At 37.5% G+C, this 19,671-nt stretch overlaps 1 protein-coding gene across 1 annotated transcript in view; it reads right to left on the bottom strand.

The window, feature by feature from the left end:
- The window catches only part of LOC112393768 (alcohol dehydrogenase 4-like), a 23,195-nt gene extending 5,855 nt beyond the window's left edge, over window positions 1-17,340 (bottom strand). Inside the window, 10 exon segments of the mRNA XM_024736139.1 lie at window positions 2,580-2,718; window positions 3,213-3,302; window positions 3,305-3,347; window positions 6,793-7,053; window positions 11,197-11,425; window positions 13,133-13,220; window positions 14,748-14,825; window positions 14,828-14,888; window positions 15,860-15,961; window positions 17,323-17,340. Of these exon segments, the coding sequence (XP_024591907.1) occupies window positions 2,580-2,718; window positions 3,213-3,302; window positions 3,305-3,347; window positions 6,793-7,053; window positions 11,197-11,425; window positions 13,133-13,220; window positions 14,748-14,825; window positions 14,828-14,888; window positions 15,860-15,961; window positions 17,323-17,340 (1,109 nt within the window).
- Between the last annotated feature and the right edge of the window lie 2,331 nt (window positions 17,341-19,671).

The raw sequence follows: 19,671 nt of genomic DNA, 5'->3' as shown, positions 1-19,671 counted from the left end.
AGATAAGGTGACCATATGTGTGTGGGTTTATCTCTGGGCTTTCTATCCTGTTCCATTGATCTATATTTCTGTTTTTGTGTCAATACCATACTGTCTTGATTACTATAGCTTTGTAGTACAGTCAGGGAGCCTGATTCCTCCAGCTCCATTTTGCCTTCTAAAGATTGCTTTGTCTATTCCTGGTCTTTTGTGTCTTGTTAGGTAGGTTTATTCCTAGGTATTTTATTCTTTTTGTTGCAGTGGTGCATGGGAGTGTTTCCTTAATTTCTCTTTCAGATATTTCAGCATTAGTGTATAGGAATGCAAGAGATTTCTGTGCGTTAATATTGTATCCTGCTTAGAATGATGTTGGTTGTGGGTTTGTCATATATGGCCTTTATTATGTTGAGGAAAGTTCCCTCTATGCCTACTTTCTGGAGGGTTTTTATCATAAAGGGGTGTTGAATTTTGTCAAAAGCTTTTTCTGAATCCATTGAGGCGATCATATGGTTTTTTCCTTCCTCAATTTTGTTTATCTTCTCAAAGAACCAGCTTTTACTTTTATTGACCTTTGCAATCGTTTCCTGCATTTCTTTTTCATTTACTTCTGATCTGATCTTTATGATTTCTTTCCTTCTGCCAACTTGGGGTTTTTTTGTTCTTCTTTCTCTGATTGCTTTAGGTGTAAGGTTAGGTTGTTTATTTGATATGTTTCTTGTTTCTTGATGTAGGATTGTATTGCTATAAACTTGCCCATTAGAACTGCTTTTGTTGCATCCCATAGGTTTTGGGTCGTTGTGTTTTCATTGTCATTTGTTTCTCGGTATTTTTTGATTTTCTGTTTGATTTCTTCAGTGATCTCTTGGTTATTAAGTAGTGTATTGTTTAGCCTCCATGTGTTTGTATTTTTTACAGATTTTTTTCCTGTAATTGATATCTAGTCTCATAGCGTTGTGGTCTGAAAAGATACTTGATGCGATTTCAATTTTCTTAAATTTACCAAGGCTTGATGTGTGACCCAAGATATGATCTATCCTGGAGAATGTTCCCTGAGCCCTTGAGGAGAAAGTGTATTGTTTTTTTTTTTTTGGATGGAATGTCCTATAAATATCAATTAAGTCCATCTTGTTTAATGTATCATTTAAAGCTTGTGTTTCCTTATTTATTTTCATTTTCATGATCCTTCCATTGGTGAAAGTGGGGTGTTAAATTCCCCTACTATGATTGTGTTACTGTCAATTTCCTCTTTAATGGCTGTTAGAATTTGCCTTATATATTGAGGTGCTCATATGTTGGGTACATAAATATTTAGGATTGTTGTATCTTCTTCTTGGATTGATCCCTTGATCATTATGTAGTGTCCTTCTTTGTCTCTTGTAATAGTCATTATTTTAAAGTCTATTTTGTCTGATATGAGAATTGCTACTCCACCTTTCTTTTGATTCCCATTTGCATGGAATATCTTTTTCCATCCCCTCACTTTCAGTCTGTATGTGTCCCTAGGTCTGAAGTGGTCTCTTGTAGACAGCATATTTATGGGTCTTGTTTTTGTATCCATTCAGCCATTTTATGTCTTTTGGTGGGAGCATTTAATCCATTTACACTTAAGGTAATTATCAATATGTATGTTCCTATTACCATTTTCTTAAGTGTTCTTTTCTTTTTATCGAATGTCTTTTTGTTACATTGCAGTTAACACTTTTGCAAATTAGGGAGTTCATATGAGTAGAGATATTTTCTCAGATTTCTTACCCAGGAAGTATCCTTGGTCCTCACACCATGGACCTATTTTCTTCTTTTGCAACATTTGTTCTCTGCTTCAAAGTCCTGTCATTTAACTATGTACTTTTCCCCTTTCACTTCTTTTTGTTGCCTTTTTGCATCTCTTCTGTGTAACACTGTTCCTGGTGTTTTGGCCTTTGCTTCTATTGATCAACACTGTGGTTGATTATTTTAACCAAAATCATTGATCCTAGTCTTACCCACTCCCCAATTACCAGGGATCCCCTGATTGGGACATTTTTATAAATCATTTCTCAGGGTCTATGCCAAGAGAGCACAATGTAGCTAAATTGTAGACTTGAATCACTTGTAAGACAACCATGACAAAGCAAGAGAATGAGGCAGTTGGGGAACCCTTTAAGTATCTGTTACCTGCCACTCACTACTCACATCTTCATGGTTTTCACCTGAGTCTGATAATGAAGGGCCTGGAGTGGGCATTCTGTGTCAGTTGCAGACCACAGTGATTCCAGACTCAGGGCCATATTGTACTATATTGAACCTGACATTATACTCTAGAAACCTCTCTTGCTATGGAGCAGCCCCAACTGAGTTAACAGTTTGTGAAGGGGAAAATATGTGTCAGTTTATATCGCCACTCTATGTTGGAACAGTATATGTCCATGTACATTATGGAAATAGAGTAGGAAGTTTTCTTTTTTGCAAATGGCCACTATTTAATCTTTTAAGGACATTGAGTACTTCTGATGATGTGGAAAGTGTCAGAAGAGACACACTGGTTAGTTTTCAACATCAAATGAAAATAGAATCATCATAAAGGTTTTTCAAACTGCTCACTCATCTCTTTGGTAATTTACCTTTTTCTTTGGTACATTACGTCAAATGCCTCATTAACTTTGTCAGAAGCAAGGGTATGGGACACCAGTGCATCCAGATCAAATTTCTTATTCTTGTAGTCAGCAGCCAGCTTTGGGACAGAATCGATACCTTTCCAGTCTGTAATTGGCCAAAATACCAAATAAAGACATGGTGCTTGACATGAAAAGGTAGTTTAACCAGTGTTTGTCGAATGAATGAAATTATCAGGTCAGATTTGGGTTGCTTCAAATAGCTTATCCCCCTGCCATCTTTAATTTTTTGTACTTCTATCTATTAAATTTTTTTTCTTCAAAAGAAAAATTCAAGATTATTTTCTATTTCTAGATAAGGAAGTATCTCAATTTGATCACCGTCTACCTTTTGTTCCCCTATGTTGGTCCATTTTAATGCAAACTGAATTTCAGTTTTCAAATTATAGTTATCCTTCTATAAAGAAACTCTGTTTACTTTCAAGGAACTAATAGAATAAATAGCTTTCAGGTAGTCTTCAGATATGTTCTAGGCACTCAATATTTAAAAAATAAATTATTTTCCTTTCCTTTCAATAATCCTAATTATGATAATTTGAGTACTACTATGAAGAAAATTAAAAGAAAAAAAAAAAAACTGACCACCAAAGCTTGTTCCATTTAGAGTACGGCCCATTATTAGCTCCACTGCAGAAACACTCAATCCGTTGTCACCAACGTTTACTCCAATGATGTACATACTCCCCAACCTACTGTTATGCTGTCAAGGGCTGCTCTCTGGAAGGTCAAACAAAAAGATTAGCTGAGTAAGTAGAAAAGTAGAACATGAATTCCAATGTGGGTTTGTACAATAGTTTAGGGAAATTTTACACAACTCTGCATAAAAGATAATGGCTAATGAGGTTGTAATATTGTAGATTGAGACTTGAGGCACCAGTGTTCTGTTTCAGATAGAATATCCAATAAAATTTTGAATGTCATCAAAAAAGATGTTGAAAAGAAACCAAACATATTTTACTCTGTTTAATACCACACTTATGCTGAACCCAGAATGCATCTCCTTGTATATCAAGAAAAATATACATACATGAAGGTAAAGAAAGATCTATAGAAGATATTATAAACTCTAGTCAACAAGTTTTTGACCAGGTACAATGGTATATATGAAGATATTTGCAATTCCAGGGACAAAGGATCAAAATTAAGTCACAAACAGAGGGTGAGTAAGTATTCACTAGAGTCTAAAAATGAGGCATATACTGTAAACTTAGCAGATCTCAATGTAGGATAATTTAAAAGAAATGCTATTTAAAACAGAAGGCAAAACGGTTAAACAGAAAATAACAGTGGCTGCTGCTCATCAAACATTTCATCTGCTTCCCTATATTTTTTAGCTCTCTTGCAGTTAAGTAGAGTCATATGACTAGTTCTGGGCTATGGGCAGGAGTGACGTGTGCCATTTCCTAGCCAAAATAGAAAAGCCAGTGTACATCCCGCCAGCTGTCCCTTCTACTCTAACAACCAAGAGGACCTCATGTTGAGATTGTAAAGCCACAAATTTGAACTTCCTTGATTGATGAATCACTACATGCAAGACAGGCCCAGGGGATTTGCATTGATCTTTGCATGAGAGAAAGAGAAAATATTATCTTAACCTACTGCAGGTTTGGAGTTAATATAAAAATGCCAAGATTGAAAATGTAAATAAGTTTAAGAAAGATATAAACTTGTGGATGGCCATTCCACATAGAAGCCCTATGTTATAGTTGAACATTTAAAATCTTTTGAGACTAATATTATACAAGAAAAATATAAACTTATCCCATATTGTTTGCCATAGCCAGTGGTTAACTTTGTTCTCACCTGTTGAGGCAACTTTTACTTCTACAGAAGTCCCAATAGGAATACCATTCCTGTTCATCACTGATCATTATATGAAAGAAGCAATCTGAAGTACAGTAAATTCTTTCCCTCTTCTCTCTGTCTGTCGTACTAGGGATGGGCAATGCAATGACCTAGAACTTTTAGAATGTGTTTTGAAATCTTTATTTGAATATGTATTTATAGTTTTGAGAATTTCTAACATTTCTAAATAGCAACTCTTCTAGTTTCTGTACTTCTTATATGGCAGAAATATTTTTGTTTAATGTATATTGTACAGAGAGATCCACAGAGAGAGGTAAAGAGCACAGGCACTGCTTGCGACCTTAAGGTAGCTGCCTACATTACTCCTGGTTTTTTTTTTTTTTTTAATTTAATGTTTTTCCTATTGCCCTTCTCTACATTTCTGAGCTTTGCTCCAAGCAGGGAATTAACCTCCATCATTATAACTTAGTCAAATGGGTATTATATGCAAATACAGGGTTTTATTTGGTAGCCTCTGATAACTTTTGATGAGAATTTTTAATTCTCAAAATCGTATAAAATTGTCCATTACTGTAAATTTCTAATTGTTCTGTTGGGTTCTTTAGACTGCTGTAGAGCATTAGTGGTCATTGAAATTAAGTTCATTCCCATTACTGGAATCTCCTCCACGACGTAGAAATTAAGCTTTCCCTAGTTATGGAAGCTTTTGGTGGAAGGGTAGTTAGCCCATCTTTCTGTGATTAAACCCATCTCTTTTTATTTGGGTTCTCTAGTGTAATTCTATTCCATAATTTAAAATACGTTTCTTGGTGTAATAAATAAGTTAATAATAGAACCTGCCAAGTTTTGGATCAGTGGTTCTCAGCGTGAGAACCAATGCATGAGAATATCCTGGGTATGGGTCAATTCACTGATACTGGAAAACAACTCCCCAGGTACTTCTGAAGTATAGCCAGTTTTGAGAATCTCTATACTAGAAAAATAAGTGGGCTGAATTTCAGTGTTTGTGAAACATATGAGCTGTGGGAAGTGGAGGGAGGAATGTGGCACATTGAAGGCCACAGGTGCCAAGGACAATTGAAAAAGCAAGGCCTGAAGCTTTGGATGCAGGGGAGCGGTGCAGTACAAGGGGTCCTCACTGCACGGATGTCAGTAATAGCTAACATTTATTGAGTGCTTATTACCTGCCAGATCCTCTTTTAAGCAGTTGCACTATTATAATGAAGCCATTCTAAGAGGAAAGACCCAGGAAGGGCAGCCTTCCCAGTCTCCATTCTCTTTTGTCATATCATGTTGTGTCAGGTAAGAACCGAGGGGAAAATTGCCAAAGCCTGCTCCTGGGAGGTTGAAGTACAGAATTTCATTCTTTGTACCCTCTCTAGAGGAGAGTTTTAGGAGCCAGGCTGAGTGAAGGGGTAAATAAAAGGGAATACTGTCATAACTACTTCACAGCTCTCACTAATGAACTAAGAAGCCTCCATAGGCAGAAAAGTTAGTTGATGAATTCTTTGGTCATCTTGTTAAAAAAAACAAAACAAAACTCTACTTAGTGGCTTTGAGCAAAGATGCATTAGGTGAATATTTGCTGGAGACTAAGGCTGCGTGCTCTGGAGGCTAACTTCCTATGTTGCCTGTGCAGTTGGCTCTTTACTCCGTTTTCTGGAGCAGAACAGACAGGACTGGCTATGTGGGCCTGCAACCAGTGCAGTTGCCCAGGGTCCTGCACTCAGAAGGGCCCTCCTTTCCTGTCCTGAGAGGAGAGGAAATCTGAATGGTACAAAATTGTAGTGTTTAGGAAAAAAAGATTGAGTTTTTAATTTTGCAGCTTGTTGACTTTTTTAATTGAAAATTTCACATATATAATTTGGACCTAATTCTGCAGCCCGATTATTGAGATCTGATGGACAGAAATGGCTTGTTTGTAGGTTGCTAACATCTCCTTGCTCTACTTTAAGATGAGAGTGGATACCTCTGGCTGTTAGGGGTGACTCCATTCACCCTGTCTATTCCCTCCTCTAAATCTGCCTTTTCTATTTTTTTTCCTCACTTCTCATAGGCACAATTCTTTGAAAGTTTTTATTTCTAAGTTTTCCCTTAATTTTTTGCTGACTTTCATGTGAAAGAATAAACAAATATTAATAACACATTAATATTAAATAGTAATATTTATTAATAAGTAAAAATTAATTATATGTATGTAACATATAATGATATCTAATATAGTATTAATAACTATTCTTAAACATAACTTATACATGTATATAAATATTAAAATTTAATAAGTATATTAAGATGCACATATTATAAATGTTAATAAGCAATATTTATTATATCCTATTATAAAAAATATACATACCATGATTTTAGCTCCACCTACACACTCAAAGACAAAATCCACACCTCCATTGGTCATTTCAACAATGACCTCCTGAATGGGTTTATCTAGGTCTCTAGGATTGAGGCAGTTGGTTTCTCCAAGGGATCTGGCCTTTGTAAACTTCTCATTTTTGATGTCAATAACTATGATTCTGGAAGCTTCTGCTGCTTTATAACCGATTACAGCTGAAAGACTGACACCTCCTAGGCCAAAGGTGGCACATGTAGAACCAGGTGTGACCTGCAGGCAAGAAAATTATACATTAACTTCTCAAGCAGCTGGTCCCACTTTTTTTTTTTTTTTTTTCCTTGACCACTCCGTGCTGCATGCGGGATCTTAGTTCCCTGATCAGGGATAGACTGCGTGCCCCCTGCATGGGAAGCACAGAATCTTAACCACTGGACCACCAGGAGTCCCTGGTCCCACTTTGTAAAATAGGGACTGAGTGAGGTGGGGGCAGGACCATATAAATAAAGACTGCCTGTCATAAAACTAAATGATATAGCTAAATGGGGGCAATTTGCCAACATGAAAACGGATGAATCACTGGCTAAATCTGCAGAAACACTTGAAGGCCATTAGATATTCAGCTCATAACGAACAAACCCAAGTGAAAATCGTTCTCTTGTCTTCCTTTTCCCTTTGGTGTTTTGAGAACAAAAACTGAAGCCCACACATTTTAATGGGTTTATTGGTTTCTTTTTAAAATAGATCAAAGTGAGAGAGTAGCACTGATATATACACTACCGAATAATGTAAAACAGATAGCTAGTGGGAAGCAGCCGCATGGCACAGGGAGATCAGCTCCGTGCTTTGTGACCACCTAGAGAGGTGGGATAGGGAAGGTGGGAGGGAGATGCAAGAGGGAGGGGATATGGGGATATATGTATACGTATAGCTGATTGACTTTGCAATACAGCAGAAACTAACACACCATTGTAAAGCAATTATACTCCAATAAAGATGTTAAAAAAAAAAATAGATCACAAGCCCCAGTGTTCATTGCAGCACTATTTACAATACCCAAGACATGGAAGCAACCTAAATGTCCATTGACAAATGAATGGATAAAGAAGATGTGGTACATATATACAATGGAATAATTATTCAGCAATAAAAAAGAATGAAATAATGCCATTTGCAGCAACATGGATAGACCTAAAGATGATCATACTAAGTGAAGTAAGTCAAAGACAAATATCATATGATATCACATATATGTCGAATCTAAAAAAAAAATGATAAAAATGAACTTATTTATAAAATAGAAATAGACTCACAGACTTCAAAAACAAACTTATGGTTACCAAAGGGGAGAGGGGAGGGATAAATTAGGAGTTTGGGATTAACATACATACACTACTAGATATAAAAGAAATATATTTCCTTCAATTAAAATATAACCAATACCTCTAGGCCCAACTTAAATCACACTCTCCCCATGAAATGTTTCTTGATTCTTCAATTAGAAATTAGTGCCCACCTCTTTGCTTTTTTTATATCATATAACTTATAATTATTCTTGATTGATTTTGTTTGCATACACATGTTTCTTTAAAAGACTGCAAAATCTTTGAAGGCATATAATCACATTGCTATCAAGGAGTGTTCTTATCTTTTGTCTTTGATAAATGTTTGTTACATTGAATTAAAAAGAAACATAATATATAAGATGATAAGGAAAGCTGCTATAGCTGGAATATGTTATTTTGTAGAGTGGCAAAAAAATTACTATACAGAGAGATGCTCAATTAATATTTTCTAATGGTGATGAGAAACTGTTAGAATTAAAGCATAAATAAAAGGGAAAGAGAAAATGTGTCCAAGGGAAGTACTGATATATTCTAAACTGGAAACAAAACTATTAAGGAACAGAGAGGATGCATGTATTTTACTTTAACTTATGTGTGATATTAGGCATGCATATGCTGACTTTTGCTACTCAGGGAAAATAGAATATCTATTTTGCAAATATTCAGAATAATGTTCTATATATACTATGTTCTATTGACTGTGATACTGTGGCATATTTAATATATTTCCAGATATATTTCTATGGAGACTGTATTATAAAGTTTGCCGTAAGTCTCATCGAAAGTAACATGCATTTTTCTCATTGAAGCAATGTTGTACACAGTAGTTGTACATAGCTCACAACAGTGTATAAATTGAATACACTGTACCAGTTATGTTATACAACTGGACATCTGTGTGTAAAAGTGCATTTAATTGCACTTCTGAGTGGAGGTTATTATAAAGTACCCCCCACTTAAAAATAGGGCTATAAATAGTTGATGATTATCTATCTGCAGACAACACTGTTACAGGACATTTTTATGCTTCCAAAGATCTCTATGAAATGTGATTAATTTGGCAGTAAAGGATACAAATAGGTTAAAAAGAACCCAGAGTTCTGATGATACTGGGGGAGTGGTCCTCAATAATTAATCAGAGTTTTTGCATCACTTTTCTTCCCAGAAGTAAATTAAACATTATTAAAGCTCTTGCCTTTTGACTAGAATTACTGACACTTCACTTCTCTTAACTTGTTCCTATCAGATTTATTTCTCTTCTTTGAGCGTGAGGTGGTTTAGCTATTCCTCAGTAGCAGGAAGAGCAGATTCTGGGAGTTTAGGTAAGTTCTGACTAGATTTAAAAGAAAACTGTGGCTGAATCTCTAGTGTTAATATCCCTGAAGAAAGACTAGAACAGTAGAAGGTGACAGTCAGCATGGAGTCCAGAAAAGGGCGCGGTGGGGTGTGGTGGCAAAGAGCAGTAATTTTTCCCTGTGGCTCCAGTGTTATCTAGAGGAAAATACGCCTTGACTGGAGGGTCACATCAGCTCTGAACTCCAGCCAACTAGCAACACCCTTCCTCCAGGAGCCTTCCGATTGTAGTTTGACCTCCCATATAGCTTTACATTTTTGTTAATGAATAAATGAATGAATGAACTTTTAGAGGGAGATAATACACTAAGAGCCAAGAGTAGCATTCCTGTGGCTGATGTAATTCTCAACGAAAAGTCATATCTCGATATTCTGGCTACTAGATCAGCCTCTTCTTTTGGTTAGTTTGACTTTGTTTCCTTGGCACTGAACAACTCTAAGTAAGCTGATAAAAAAGAATATTTGGATTGCAAGGCTGAGGACCAAGCCTCACCAAGGCGTTTTAGGTGTTTCACATGAACCTGGCTTTATTCATTCATTTGCTGATAAATTATCAAGCTCATATTATGTGCCAGGCACAGGGCTAGGCTCTGGAGCTATCACAATGAACAAGAGAGAATTCTTGCCCTTACAAAGCTAATCATCTAATAGGAAGGAGAAATAAATGGGAAATTTCTTCATAGTGTGATAAGAAGGAAGACAGGGTTAAATACAGAAACTTTAGGGGAAAGTGGGAGGGAGGGATACCTCATGCATGCCTGGGAGGGTGGAGTAGGCTTCCAACAGGAAGGGATAAATAAATGGAGTCAGCCAGAAGAAGTGGGGGAGCTTTCCAGGCAGTGTTGGTGGGAGCCAGGTGTGAAAAGTCCAGAGGCGCAGTCCAGAGCCCAGAGACTCAGGCCCAGGGGAACAGTGAGCCACAAAAGGAAGAAGGAGAAAGAATGACTATAGCATATTGAAGGAAAAGGGGAATAATTAAAGGGGAATAAAAACTTTAGATTTTTTGTTTAGGAAGATCACTCTGGTTGCATTTTGCAGTTTAGAGTCAAGGGAAAAAGATTGATATCAAGGAGGTTCAAATAAGGAGGTTGTTTGAAGCGTCCAAGTGATATTGACATCTCTCTAATCTCTCAGTTGAAGAGCTTTGTAAAAGCTAAATTCTAACATGGAATTCCAGGGACGCATCTTACCATCATCAGGGCTGCCATCTGAGACCTTCCCCTGAAGCCACAAAGGCACAGGGTGAGAAGCAGAGATGAATTACTACAGTTTGGGAGAGAGGAATCTGCTGTGTCAGGGAGAAAGTAGGGTAGCTCTATGGAGATGGGTGGAGGTTTCTGTTGTCTCTTGACTGGGTCTGCTGTCCCAGGGCGAGCATTCGTATTTAGGGGACATATTTATCAGGCTATATTTAAATCAGGCACAGTCTGTAATCTAACATACGAGTAAAGGAAAAGAAATGAACATGAACTGGGTGCCAGCTATATGCTAGCCTCTGGGCCAGATGTCTTACATATGTAATATGATTTAATTATCCCCACAACTATTTGTAGTAGATATTATGGTAGAGAGATAGGAATAGAGAGGTTAAATAACTGGCCTAAAATCACGGAGGTAATAAATGGCAGAGCCAGGTTTTGAAGATAAAGCTGGTTGCTTTATCATGCTGCCTCCTAGTAATGTCTATTTTATACAACCTGGTGATTAAGTATTTTACCTTGGCAATGTTGACTACAGCACCATAGCCAGTTGAAAATGCACATCCAAGCAGACAAACTCTCTCTAAACTGGCATCATCATCAACTTTGGCAAGGTTAACATCTGACACTACAGTGTACTGACTGAAGGTACTGGTTCCCATGAAATGGTAAAGTCTTCCTCTGCAGGTAAACCTGCTAGTTTTGTCTTCCATTAATTTTTGATCACCCATAGGAGTTTTGAAATGCCTAGGGGAAAAAGATACAGAAAAAGAGAAAGTAGATGGACCACTGATTACTTTCCTGAAGAAAAAAATTAGGCGTTATGTATTCGTTATGATAATTTTATTAGATGGAAAAATTGAAAACAAATGGCTTGAGAATTTTCACCTAAATATATAGTCAGAAGTGGTCTAAAGGTAATAATGATAATAATAATACACTTTTGATTGTATACTTCTTATGTGCCAGAAACTCTTTTAAGGGCTTTACATGTATTTCTTTAAAAAATGGTATTATGGAAAACTCAAGCACATATAAAAGTAGAAAGAATAGCAAAATGAATCCTCATGTAACCATCTCCAAGCTTTGGCAGTTATCAATTCATGACTGATCTAGTTTCATCTATTACCTACCTGATTCCCCAACACTAGCACCTATCCTCCCCACTTTGGACTATTTTGAAGTAAATCCTAGACATCGCTATTTCATCTGTAAATATTTCAGTATGTGTCTCTAAAAGATAAAGATTCTTTTAGTTCCACACATTGCATTTGGTTGATATGTCTCTTAAGTCTCTTTTAATTTATAGGTTCTCACCCCACCCCTTGTTTTTTCCCTGCCATTTATTTGTTGAAGAAACAGTCATTTGGCCTACAGAATTTTCTTCACTCTAGATTTTTCTGATTACACTCTTGTAACCTGGTTTAACATGTTTCTCCATCACTGTATTTCCTCTAAACTAGTATTTTTGATCTAAATGCTTGATCTGATTCAGGTTTTATGTTTTTGTAGGAATATTGCTAACATAGTGTTGTGTATTTTCATCTGGAGGCATATAATACCTTATCTCTATTTTTGTGACATTAGAGAGAATTGATGGTCAGTGTCAAAATCTATTATTAAAAGTTTGCAAAAGGGTGTGTTCATTCTTTGAATATCTGCAAAACCCTGTGAAGTAGGCATTATTACTGTCCCCATTTTATAGATGAGGAAATTGAGGCACAGTAATCTATGTAAGAGTAGTAAAATTTTAGCTTCTAAAATAACTAGTTTCAATTAGAATTAAGCATAAACAGATCTTTCTATAGTCTCAGTAGAGAATAAGGCAATTAAAAATTTTGACTCTGGAGCCAGACTGCCTAGGTTCAAAATCTAGCTCCAGGACTTACATCTACGTGGTCTTGGAATAAATTACTGTGACTCATTGCATTCCACTCTCATCCTCTGTAGAAGTAGCTATTATTCTGAATGTGGCATTTATCATTCCCTTTACTACATACACATGAACCATAAACAATATATGGTATTGTTATTGTATATGACTAAATTTATCTGTGAGAAACTTGCTTCTTTCCCTTAACATTATATGTGTGAGATTATTCTATGTTGATACATTTAGAGCAAGTTTAGCCATTCTCATTGTTATATAGTATATTTAGAGGAAGTTTAGCCATTCTCATTGTTATATAGTAATTCCATTGTGTTACTACGTAGCAATTTGTTAATCTATTTCTTATTGAAGGACATTTACCCTATTTTCAATTGCTCGTTATTACAGTGTTGCGATGATCATTATGGTGCATGTCTGTTTGGGTGATTTTACAAGTTTCTTGTACACATCTAGAATTGGTGGGTACAAAGTATCTACCTCTTCAACTCCATTTAGGTATGCCAATGTACTGCCCAAAATATTTGTAACAATTTATACTCTTACTAATAGTTTATAGAGCTTACTTGATTTTTCCACAAAAATTTGTGTGTGAACTCAGACAGAACTTGCATTTTCTACATTGAGGTGTGTAGAGTGGAATTACTTTGTCACCTAGAAAAGAAGGCCATGTGTTAGATGATGCCTAAGATGTTACTTATAGTTTCTACCAGGTGAATTGGTGGAAAACACCATTCTTTATGGTATACATTTTATGTTCAGTAGGAAGTATAGGTGGCTACAGTATTTTATTAACCTGCAAGATTGCTGAGTCTCCCAAGTATTGTATATACTGTCTTTTTTCTTTTTCGTTTTCCCTCTGCTGGGCAGTCAAGCAACACATCTGTATTATACCATCAGGTGCAGAGTCCTTTGTGAGACTCTGCTGTCATTGCAACACTCTGCATTATGACTATTATTTATTACATAATGACTTTATTTATTACATTTCTAAACATCCTGCATGGAACAGAACATCCTTATATAATAGGGGAGGTGGGCAATAGGCTAGATATGGAGAGTAAACTATACATCATCTTCATGTTTCATTTAGTTCACTGTCAAATTCTACATTTTCTACTTTTTATTCAATTTCAATAATGATTTCTATCCTCTGATGACCAAGGTCCAATAATGATGATTAACATTTGTTCAACATTTAGTATGTGTCAGTCACCATTCTAACTGCTTGCATGTATTATCTCATTTAATTCTCAGGACAACCCTTTGAGATGGGTACTGTTATTGTCCCCGTTAGAAAATGGAAATCTGAGCTGAGTCACAGAAAAGTGACTTAACTGGTTAAGGTCACACAGCCAGTAAGTGGTAGAGCTGGGACTACATTGGCCAGACTTGTTTGTGGATGCCAAATTTTGGAGAGCAATTTGTTTCTATAATCTTGTTTTGAATGGAAAGATACTAATATACTTCTCAGTTTGGAGCATCCTCATTAAAGGAAGAAAGAATGATACGGTTCATCCTGTCTGATAAGTGACAATTGCATAGCTCATATTGCAGTATTTGATGGATCTGTTACAAAATGTAAAGTAAATAATTCGACTATTGGCATGCTTCATACACGTGTTTATCTTACAAACTTCCAAGAAGACATTTAAGCTAACATTGACATATGCATAATATTTCTCGCTTAAGCTACCTATAAGTCATCATTCTTTAAATTCTTTATAATATTAAAATCGTTTTGTTTTATTTAGAGGAGGTTGTTTTAAATTGTCATCTATTCCCCCTTGGAAGCTCAGTGTAAGCTCACCTTGTAACTTTGCATTATAGGACAGTTTTGCAGTGCTATATGTACATAAAGTGACCGTATTTCCCAGATTTTATTAGACAGTTCTTTTTTTATTCATTTCCCAGACCAGGAATCAAACTTGCACCCCCTGCAGTGGAAGTGTGGAGTCTTAACCACTGGACTGCCAGGGAAGTCCCTAGGCAGCTCTGATCGGAAATATTGTGTCTCATTGCTAGACTCTGAAAGACTGTGTGCTTCAGTTTTGCTTTGGAAAAGATGGTCCCCTTATGTAAACAGAGATCAATTATAGCATGCAAAGCCAGGACTGTATCAGGAATTATCCCTGAAATATCCTGACATTTCCATTTAATTGGAATCAGAAATTTAAATACCTGGTTTGAAGTTGGTCACTCTTGGCCCAACACTTTCCACGATTCCTGCAGCCTCATGGCCAAGGATCACTGGGAAAAAAACCCCTCAAATTGAGGATGGATGACATGGGCATCAGTATGGCACAAGGTGGTGGTGATTATCTACAAAGCAACCGCAGACTTGAGTCCTGTTTCTGTAATTATATCATTGGGGTTGTTAGGAGGATAATTTTAGGCCCAATGACACCTTGAAACTTAACAACACTCATTGAGCTCAATAAAAGAATTGCATTTTGAAAAAAAGAGAATAATTAAAAATATGTTGCGATATAGTCTTTCCTCTTAATCCATCTTTATTTTCTTCCTTTCACTGTCACTGAAAAAATCACACAAAGAGAGAGAATTGGCAGTCACTGTCTCTAGGAGAGGAGAAATCAAAGGTAACAGAAAAGTTAAACTCTGTTAGAGGGAGTGGAGGGGGAACACAGGTTTCTAGGGCTTGTTCAAATTTTGTTGAAACGACATGAAATACAATAGAGGTAATAAAACTTTTATAGTTAAAAGAGAGATATCAAATAAGGGATTGTCTTAATTAATTACGAAGTGTCCCAGTATTATTTTTCAGGATTCTGTTCATGAGGATAACTCATTCATTCTCATGCATAAACTCTTACTGTGGTTGGTGATCCTGAGGAAAAATATAAGCCAGGTCAGCTGCGGAGAAAATTGACTCAACTTGTCGCCTGTGATCCCTCTCTGCTCAGTGCCATGTCTTCTCCCTGCTGTCTCACTTCTGTCCCCTCCTCTGGGCACCCAGGACCCTTAGCATCAGATCTTTCCTTGTTTTGAACCAAACTCTCAATCTTTCTTTTAATAACACTTTTCAATAACTGGCAACTGGAAAACAAAAAGAAAACCTACCTAATTCTAATCTAAAATGAATTCCTTTGTCTGATTCTTACAATTTACCCCTCCTGGGGATAATACCTGTTTTTAATGTGAACCTAAATATGTAATTCCCCCATAGTGAAAACTCTTGGGACTCCCAGTTATACTACATAGGCTTGACCTGACCGAAGCCAAGTCTGCATTTGGTGTCTTGCCTGTCCCGCCCTGGGAAAGTTCACACACACCTGAATTCGAACTTCATGAGCCTTGAGGGAAGCTCCCTCAACCTCTTCAACGCTGAGGGGCTTGTTTGCTTTCCAGGTGATAGCTGCTTTGCATTTAATAACCTGAGAAAGAGGGAGAGGGGGAAAGGATAGGAGGGAGGAAGAGAGAAGGAGAGAGAAAGAAAGAATATCATGGAAAAAAAATGAACGAACATGTTGATACTATTATTTTATGAAAGAGAGTTTTGGAGTTTGTGGCTGGATGTTATATATAATTATATTATTCTAAAGACAAGGGACCTTAATTGAAAATAAGAAGTCAAATTCTACATTGTAGTCATTGCACTTTTAATTTTCAAAAAGAACAGGTGTATTAAAGTTTACTCTATTATAAAGCCTTGATTTTTTTCTCTCCAGAATAAAGAGGATAAATCTATAGGATTTGGGCATGGTAGATGACCAATATGTGTTTGTTGATCGAACCATTTGTTATCAGCTCTGCATTACCTGAATCCTTATTGCTAGAGCAGATGTGTTTTACATCTTCGCTGCTCAAAATGTGGACCTCCCTGCCACCAGCAGTTATTGACATCACCTGAGAATTTGCTAGAGCTATAAGCCCTAGTAGTTTGTATCCCTTAATTTCCCTCATTTATTTCTCTCATCTTCCCAACTCCCCACCCCCACACCCTGGGCAATCACCTGTTCTCTGTATCTATGATTTTGTTTCTGTTTTGTTATGTTTGTTTATCTGTTTTTGCTTTTTAGAGTCCACATATAAGTGAAATCATATAATATTTGTCTTTCTCTGTATGACTTCACTTAGCTTAATACCCTCTAGGTCTACCGATGTTGTCACAAATGGCAAGATTTCATTCTTTTTTATGACTGAGTAATATTTCATTGTGAGTGTGTATGTACATGTGTGTATATATATATATATATATATATATATATATTTAAATTTATTTATTTATTTTTGGCTGCGTTGGGTCTTCGTTGCTGTGTGCAGGCTTTCTCTACTTGCGGCAAGCGGGAGCTACTCTTTGTTGCGGTGCGGGGGCTTCTCATTGCGGTGGCTTCTCTTGTTGTGGAGCACGGCCTCTAGGCACGCAGGCTTCAGTAGTTGTGGCTCACGGGCTCTAGCGCACAGGCTCAGTAGTTGTGGCTCACGGGCTCTAGAGTGCAGGCTTAGTAGTTGTGGCGCAAGGGCATGTGGGATCTTCCCAGACCAGGGCTCGAACCCATGTCCCCTGCATTGGCAGGTGGATTCTCAACCACTGCACCACCAGGAAAGTACCTATATGAGTATATATATACCACATCTTCTTTATCCATACATCTGTTGATGAGGACTTAGCTTTTGATCAACTTTAAACTGCTGCTTTCTGAGAGTAATTCCCAAGGACACTTCTTTTAGCAACTGTATAAAGACACACACAAAAAAAACAAGAATTGAACAAAGAAACAGTATATTTGCTTACTTTGCCCTTGGTGCCCATTTTCTTTGGGAAACTTGCCTTGGAAGTTTCTTTCTGATTTAAGAAGTTCTTCTTCTTCTATCCAGGGTGCTCTGTGTCCTGTGTAGAATTGTCTTTGAATAAATACCATCTCTGCTCTTCTGTTCTCCAATTCTTTTCTCTCCTTTTTTGTTGCTGTAATCTGCAACTTTGCCCATCTCTCTCCACATCATCATTTGTGGTGTCATATTTCAGCTGCAAACCCTCATTGCTTCCAACTAGTTGGGGATTTCTGTTTACTTTTTTTTTTCTTTTTTTATTGCAAAATATAAAATAACAGAGTAAAGGTCATTAAACCTATTAGATAAGTTAACAAATAATTATAAAGTGAAGGACATTTCCACTGACCCAGAATCCCTCCTATATCCATCCTTCTCTTTCACAATCCTAATAATAATTTCCTTGCATTTCTTTTATGATTTATGCTTCTCTACACAATATAGTTTAGTTTTACTGATTAAAAGCTTTATACAAATGGAGTCATAGTGTATGTGTTCTTTCATGTCTTTTTTTCCTCTCAACTCTATTTTTGTGAGATTCATCCACATTGCCTATAGCTGTACTTTGTTTATTTTCATTACTGTAGAGTATTCCATTGTATGAATTGACCACATTTTTTTTTCATCCATTTTCTGTTTTGTGATGAATCAGAATTGCATAACAAGTCTTTTCATGTATATCCTGTTGTACTTGTGCTTTTCCTTAGGGAAAATTCAGGGCTTATATGCAGCTAACATACCCTATTAAGGTGATGCCAATTGTTAAAATATTGAAATACATCTGATCCTGTTGGTAAAAAGCCATAGTATTCTATTATCTCCTCCAGACTTTAACTAATATTTTATTATTGAATATTTAAGTTGTTCTGTTACACTTTTTTTTTTTTGCGGTACGCAGACCTCTCACTGTTGTGGCCTCTCCCATTGCGGAGCACAGGCTCCGGATGCGCAGTTATTTCAGTTATTGTATTCAGTTATGACTGGTTCCTTTTATATTTTCTAGTTCCTTGTTAAAATTCTCATTATGTTCATTGATTCTTTTCCTGAATTCAGTTAGCATTCTTATTACAAATGCTTTGAACTCTTTATCTGGTAAATTATTTCTGTTTCATTAATTGCTTTTTCAGGGGTTTTCTCTTGTTCTTTCATTTGAAATAAATTCCTCTGTCTTTTCATTTTGCTTAACTTTCTTGTTTCTGTGATATTGTGTGAAACAGTTACCTATTCTGGTCTTGAAGGGGTGTGCTTGTGTGGGAACATCCCTATACAGTCTGTGTGTGCCCAGTGGCTTTGCAGAGAGAGCTGTATCTGACATGAGCATGAGTCATATCTTCCCCCAGGGTGTGCTGGCAGCTATCACCTTGGTAGGAGGTGGAGCTGGAGATAGAGGGGCTAGTGCCAGAGCCAGGTGTGAGCTGGGGCTTCTCTACTGCTCAGTGGCCAACAGGACTTTTTTGGGAGTGGGGGTCAGGTCCTTAGTTGCTGGAGCAAAAGCTATAAGGGTCAGATCTGAGCTGGTTCCAATCCCTCTAATTGTGTGCTTTGCCCCCTCCCAGCGCCTGCACCCTCGCCCCAGAGGGGAGCAGTGCTTGAGCAAGAGAGGCTGGTGTGGACATTCAGCATGGGTCAGGGAATGGGCTGTGGCAGTCCTGGACCCAGTCAGAGTTCTAGATCTGCTGCTTCCATGGGCACCAGCAATGCCCACCCTCACCCTGTTATGATGCCATGTTGGGTCCGAGTCGGCTCCATCCTGCACAACTGTGCACTCCCCCGGTTCCATCAGCCCTTGCGCTAGTGTGGAGCTGTGCCGTGGAACAAGAGGGCCTGGAGCGGACACTTGGCTCGGGCTGGGGCTCAGGCTGGGGCGCATGCTGGGGCAGTTATAGGGAACTTGTCAGAGTCCCAGACAATCTCATTTTGCTTCCTCTGCCTTGTTTCAGGAGTGAGCAAGTGTGTGCACACATTCTTCATGAGCATAGTCTAGGTTTCTTACAGCTCCACTGTCAGTCCCACTGGTTTTCAAACCAGCCAAGGGGACTTACCCCCACAAGCTGGGGTGCCCGATATGTGGCTCGCACGGCTCACTCCCCAGGGAGGATCTCTGAACCCACGTAATCCTCCCCCTCTTCTGTGTCCCCTCCTAGATGTGCAGGTCCTGACCTGACCACTTCTCTTCCCTTCCTACCTGATTCTGTGTGGGTCTTTCGTACAGCCTTGGCTGTACAAGAGTCTGTTCGCCAGTCTCCAGTTTTCAATGAGAATTGCTCCACGCGTAGATGTATTTTTTTTTTTTTTTTTTTTTTGGTACGCGGGC

Source organism: Neophocaena asiaeorientalis, unplaced genomic scaffold (genome assembly GCF_003031525.2).
Source record: "Neophocaena asiaeorientalis asiaeorientalis breed wild unplaced genomic scaffold, Neophocaena_asiaeorientalis_V1.1 scaffold7, whole genome shotgun sequence".
NCBI classification, from domain to species: Eukaryota; Metazoa; Chordata; class Mammalia; order Artiodactyla; family Phocoenidae; genus Neophocaena; species Neophocaena asiaeorientalis.
Note: the sequence above shows the minus strand (reverse complement) of the source record. Positions and strands in the feature narration are given on the sequence as shown.